The 6,522-nt window shown below is 46.0% G+C and overlaps 1 protein-coding gene across 1 annotated transcript; it reads left to right on the plus strand.

Moving 5' to 3' along the window:
* Positions 1–541: 541 nt before the first annotated feature.
* LOC308146667 (calcium-activated potassium channel subunit beta-4-like) lies at positions 542–4,700 on the plus strand (the record flags this gene model as incomplete). Its single annotated transcript, XM_080518570.1, has 4 exons — positions 542–706; positions 2,710–2,880; positions 4,111–4,238; positions 4,364–4,700. The coding sequence occupies 4 exons, from the start codon at positions 542–544 to the stop codon at positions 4,698–4,700; spliced, it is 801 nt and encodes a 266-aa protein (XP_080374696.1).
* Positions 4,701–6,522: the final 1,822 nt, after the last annotated feature.

Raw genomic sequence — 6,522 nt, forward strand, 5'->3', positions numbered from 1 at the left:
ACATATGGAGCTTTGTTAGTACTACTACAACATTTCGAGGAGTTTTTATGACGTCACCTGGAGACACGTTTCCGTGTGGACGGGAAACTTTCTATGACGGATGGGGAGGAAAAAGTGGAAGGAGGAAAGTTCTGGAATCAGAGAAGGAGAAGAGTCTTTTTCAAAGTCATTGCTTTTGGGGACAAATCAGGAGGAGCTGATACTTTTATGGGTCTGGTGGAGTAAATAGTTGGTCCAAACTGGAACCTTTATTATTATTATTATTATTGTTGTTTAAGAATCATTTTGTTCCTCTGTAACATAACCAGGGATAGGAGGAGGAGGAGGAGGAGGAGGAGGAGGTGGCTGTGGTGAAACACAAATGAAAATGATGGATGATGGAGGAGAAATGAAATGAAGGCGACACACTCTGTATAAACTCAACAGTTTGTCTCCTCCTCCTCCTCCTTCTCCCTCCCTCCCTCTCTCCTCCTCCTCCTCCTCCTCCCTTCATCCGGCTCCATCCTCCGCTCCCAGCCGGCGGAGGAGTCCGCGGGCGGCCATGGCGAAGATCCGGGTGTCATCCGAGTACTCGGAGGCGGAGGACAAGAGCATCCGGCTGGGTCTGTTCCTGATCGCCTGCGGGATCCTCAGCCTCTTCATCCTCGGCTTCTGCTGGCTCAGCCCGACGCTGCACAGCCTGCAGAGCAAGCCGGCCAACTGTACGGTGAGCCCGGGCACGGGGAGCGGGGAGGACCGGGGGGGGGGGGGCAGAGGCGCACGACGGCGGATCCGACGCTCCGTGTCGGAACCGCCGTTCAGTATTTCAACCACCTGATCTGAAAGTATTCGTATGTTTGTTTGGTACTTTATTGATGAGAAGTATTTCTGATCACTGACACCGAGAGTGGAGGATGAAAATGTACTTTAACAACATTTAAGGTGTAATATCTAAAACGAGTTTCTACTCGCGTGTCAATAAAAGTACTCTGTCATAGTGCCGATGTGTACTTTTCCTTATTTTCTTTCACTTTGAGGAGTTTGTTTCCCCCTGGCCTTGATGTTCCCGTGTGTTTTTGTACATTTGTGTGTATTTGTATCAACATCTGTGTGTATTTGCATCAATATTAGTGATTATTTCTATTCACATCTGTGTGTATTTGTATCAACATCTGTGTGTATTTGCATCAATATGAGTGTTTATTTCCATTCACATCTGTGTGTATTTGTATCAACATCTGTGTGTATTTGCATCAATATGAGTGTTTATTTCCATTCACATCTGTGTGTATTTGTATCAACATCTGTGTGTATTTGTATCAACATTAGTGGTTATTTCCATTCACATCTGTGTGTATTTGTATCAACATCTGTGTGTATTTGCATCAATATTAGTGGTTATTTCCATTCACATCTGTGTGTATTTGTATCAACATCTGCCTGTATTTGTACCAATATTAGTGTTTATTTCCATTCACATCTGTGTGCATTTGTATCAACATCTGTCTGCATTTGTATGAACATTTCTGTGTATGTTTGGCAACATTGGCGTATATCTGAACCAACATCAGATTGTATTTGTACTAAAATTGGTGTGTATTTTTTTTACCATTATCCATCAGGTGTTCTCTAATGTTTACACGTTGCTCTGTTGCATCATCGTGTTCAAATATCACTTAATGGTCTTACATGTTGTGTTGTTGTGTTCACATCATTTTATTTCACGTTTTGTTTGTATTATCATATCAAGCTGTTCACATGTTTTTTTGTGTTCATACAAAATTGAGATCACGATGGATTTTAGGGAAGGGAATACACATTTATTTGGAATATGTTTAGAATTTTTTCCAACACGATCTGTCATTTGAACAACATTCCTCAGTATGTTTAATCTTGTACGTTTTACTGCAGGACAAAGACTTGATCTAACCGTATCTATAAGTCTGACAACATCAGTGCTTTAATAAACACGTTGTTCATCACCCATGTGTGACACAGTCGTCGTTCAGCTGCTTGTCTGCCTCTCCTGTGGACGTCCTCCGCAGGTCCAGCAGGTTGGTCTGTGTCGGCGTCAGCATTTGAGAAAAAGCGATCTTTGTAACAAAAAAAAAAAAAAGCAGTAATAACAACAGGTTAAAAAGGGACACAAAAAGAATTGTGCGCCGTGCTGGGATTTCAAATGATTAATCAAGTTGTGTTGTGAGCGGTAGATGTTCCCCCACCCCCCCCCCCCACCCCTCCTCTCCAGAGTTTTGCTTGACATAAATATGCACCGGGATTAGTTTTTATTAGTTTTAGTTCCACACTGCTGCCCACCGGCGCCTTGCAGTGGAAGGGTTGTAGTAGAAAGTGTGTCGTAAAGTGGTATCGGTGGCCATTCTATGAGTTAAGAGTATCGGTATGGGTGCAGCCCTGATGGATTTCATTAACAAAAACAAAACAAAAAAAACAAAAAACAGAAGTAAGGATATCGTAAGACCTCCATATGGTCAAAATGGTGAAAATTGAGAAAATTATGTTTTGTTTTGTTTTGTTTTTTTAAGAAAAAGAGGTAAGGTAAGGTGAAGGTACGACTTCCAAACAACAACAATGTGTCCAGGTTTCAGAAGACGTTTTTGTGTTGAAGAAGCTTTCCATATTTTGGGAAGGTTTTTGTTCCATACTCTTTAGTAAGTTTAGTACTTACCTCCTCCTCCTCCTCCTCCTCCTCCTCCTCCTCCTCCTCCTCAGGTGGTGTCCGTGCTTCGTCCGGAGGAGATGTTCGAGTGCGTCTTCACCTGTGGCTTGGACTGTCGGGGGACGTCTTTGTATCCGTGCCTGCAGATCTTCGTCAACAACTCGGAGTCGAACTCGGTGGCCCTGCTGCACTTTGACGAGCAGCAGCTGGTCCTCAACCCCAAGGTGCGTCGTCGCGCTCCTCCACCTCCACACTTACGGGGTCCAGACGTCTCGTGGCGGGGGCCCCCCCTCGTTGTGGGGCGGAGATGAAAACCGGCAGCAGGATCCCGGTCTGGGGCGTCGCCATGGTAACAGAGTAAATATAGAGGAGAGACCGCGCATCATCGAAGCTGCTCTGTCGCCATGGCGACGGGTGATGTGACAGCGTGGAGAGCGGGGTGGGGGGTTTGGATGACGCGGGTCTACTTTAACCCTCGACGTGACACGACGGTCGCACGTGAGCAGTTACGCAGCAGGACAAAGAAGTTATTTGCTGAATTGATACTTTTTATATCCGAGCAGATTTCTTCCTCGCCTGATCATTACATCATCTCAGAGCTGCTATTCACCTGGTGGTGGGACTCTGCTTCAGTGTGTGTGTGTGTGTGTGTGTGTGTGTGTGTGTGTGTGGTAATGAGGCTGCTGCGGCCTGTAGGTGGTGACTCGTTAGTCCCGCTGCCCGCAGGCCTCATGACTGACGTGACATTCAGCTGCTCGGCACTAATTATAACGTCAGCAAGCGTAACTTTGTCATTAACCTGTAACTGTAACAGAAACAGAAACTCCGGCCGCGTCATTAACTGTAACGTTTACACAATATGTTACATCATCCGGTCGTCATCATCATCATCAGCAGTCAGTAAAGCTCCAGAGGTGGACGACATCCATGCATGATCCGTATTACTCAGTCTTATGACCACGTGTGTCCTGTGGTGGGAGGGGCTTCAGGACTCTGGGGGTGATTTCCTTGTTTTATGTGTCTCTTCTGTTCCGGATCTTCCTGGACGAGGTATTGAGACACAGCCGAGGGGAAGGAAGGCATCCTGCGGGACCTGGTTTTTGTTTTGTTTTGTTTTGTTTTGTTTTTACAGACGATGTCCCTTCTCATCAGACGAGACTTTCATCAAAAACTTTCCCAACTGTTAATTTTATACCCACGTTGTTTTCGGACACCATCCTGACAACCGTCAGCTAAATGAGGGCGTTGGGCTCGGCCGTGTCGCGTTTAGAGGGAAACCCGGCGGCGCAGAGGGCCAGACCACCCCGACAGCGAAGCACGGCGGTGGCAGCATCCTGCTGTGGGGGGGATGTTTGTTTTCTGTGGCAGGAACTGAGGCTAGAGAGAGAAATATGAAATGTCACATGATTCAGTTTGGCGTGTCCCCCCCCACCCCTACCCTGACCCCCCCTCAGTGCTCCTACGTTCCCCCATGTGAGCGAGACAACCAGAAGAACAGGGACAGCGTGATGTGGTGGGAAGAATATTTCAACAAAGAAGTCAACAGTCAGTCGTTCACCTGCTTCTTCAACCAACAGAGGAGGTGAGACTCACTCGCTCGCTCGCTCACTCACTCACTCACTCACTCACTCACTCACTCACTCACTCACTCACTCACTCACTCACTCACTCACTCACTCACTCACTCTCCCATCTTGTCGTTTGCAGGCCGGACGACGTGCTGTGGCGGCGCTCCCACGACGCCGGCGTCCTGCTGCACTGCGTCCTGTGGCCGACGGTGTCGCTGCTGCTGGGCACGCTCATCGTGCTGCTCACCGTCTGCGCGCGCTCGCTCGCCGCGCGCGCCGAGGCGCTGCAGAAGAGGAAGTGCTCCTACGAGGTGTGCCGGGACCTGTCTGCCGCCGCCCCCGCCGCCTCGCCGTCCGAACGCGGCGCCGTCGCCAAGGCGGCGGGGAGCGAGGCGCCCGCCGACGCCGACGCCGAGCCCGAGGCGGCCTCGCCGCTGTTCGACGTGCCGGTGCGGCGCCGCGACCGTGAGCACTGACCGCGATCAGGAAGCACGGTTTGCCGGCGGAGACGCCGAGTCGGCGGTTCGTCCCGCTCCACCAAAAACTCAGATCAGATCCAAAAAGAGTTTACATCTCCGGCAGACTTTGATCTCCAAACAGGAAGTCAGGGAACAGAAAGTGACCTCAGAAAACGCAACCCTCACCTCTCAACTTTTGTTTTTTGTTTTTAAGAGAAACCATCTTAAAAGTAGTTTAAATATTCTGAAAGTCACATGGAGAAACTGAAAACTGTCAGGAAGAGGCAGAAATCACTGTGACTGTTTGAAAAGACACAACAAAAAACAAAATAGGTAGTCATTCTTTTAAACTTTGGAGCGAGAAAATAAAGTCAGATACGAGAAACATCGTTAAATCAATCTGACAGTAATTAGGTATTTGTACTGGAGTACAATCACACGCAGATAATAAACAATCTGGAGCTCCCAAGCGAAAACTGAACTTTTTGAAAATGCTGCGGGAAGCTTTTCTGAAACAAAAACGCGTTTACAATTGAATCGTCGTGTAAACAGGACTCTCTCTCTCTCTCGCTCGCTCTCTCTTTGACTCTAACTTTCGACATCCGACCCTCCAGCTCTGTGACCTCCCTGAATGTGAAGAGAAACCCGGACATGTGCACAAAGGTGATGATAGTTTTAGAAACTTAAAGCCATGTTATCAGTCCCTCAAAACACACGGCAGGTTTGTCGGGGTGTCAAGGAGACACACAAAACACATTTCAGCTCAGTCGTGACGTTAATAACAAGAAAGAAGGGGGAACTTGTACGATACGAGGACGTATGGAAAGAAAAAACATTCACAACGTAGCAGTCTGGAATCACAGTTTAAAGTTGTCACGTTAGATATAATGCTCATTTCATCACCGCGCCATCTGCTGGTACGAAGTGGTATTACAGGACTAATCAGGCTGTGCTTCGTTCGCTTCCTACATTCTTAGGGTGGTTTTTAGGCAGATTTTAAGTACAATAAAAGTTTTATTTATTTGTAGGAAAACTTTGCATAAAACAATCACTTTTATCTGGTAAAGATTAGAATATCTGTGGCGTCGTTTTAATTTTTAATGTGTGAACTCATCAGGAAATTGAAGATTTTTTTGGGTGTATTTTTTTGTCTTGTAAAGGATAATTTCCTCTTGAAGACCGTTGAAAACGTTATTCTTTCCTTGTGTTAATGCCGAGGAACCACATGAATGGAAAACCTTCTTCTGTTTTCTGTACTTCCCTCTGATCCACTCCAAAGAGACTGTAGCTCCATTGTAGCATTTTTTTTTTTTCTATTTCAGATGAACTTTTACCATAGATTTATCGTTAGATTTTCTATATGAAGCCATAAAGCTGATCTGTAGCAACTAAACGCTGTTTGTCTTCTCTACAGGGACACAAAGTGTTGGATTTCACTCTCCGTGACGTTAATCGTATTTACTGAAGTTCCATTCAGATTTTTGTCTTTAGTGTTGGCTTCGCTGTAGCGGCAGAGCAGCTCGAGACGACATTGTATTTCTGTGTAACCTCCGCTCGGCTGTTTTAACCACAAACGATTGTGCCTGATATAAATCTTTAAAATAAACCCTCCTTGCTGTTTGACCTTTCTTTGATCCTTTCTTCCTCGATCACTTACTTTTATTGTGGCTTTAGTTTGATTAACCTTCCCAAGTTTAAAAATGAAAGAAACGGGTCAAACCTGCATGAACATTTTAAACAAAGTCTCAACTTTTGTTCCCAAATACAAACAAACAGGATCATTTCCTTCAAACTGAGTCACACAAACGTCAGATGCTATAATTAATGGCAATAATGATCA

This window comes from Blennius ocellaris (genome assembly GCF_963422515.1).
Source record: "Blennius ocellaris genome assembly, chromosome: 22".
NCBI lineage: Eukaryota > Metazoa > Chordata > Actinopteri > Blenniiformes > Blenniidae > Blennius > Blennius ocellaris.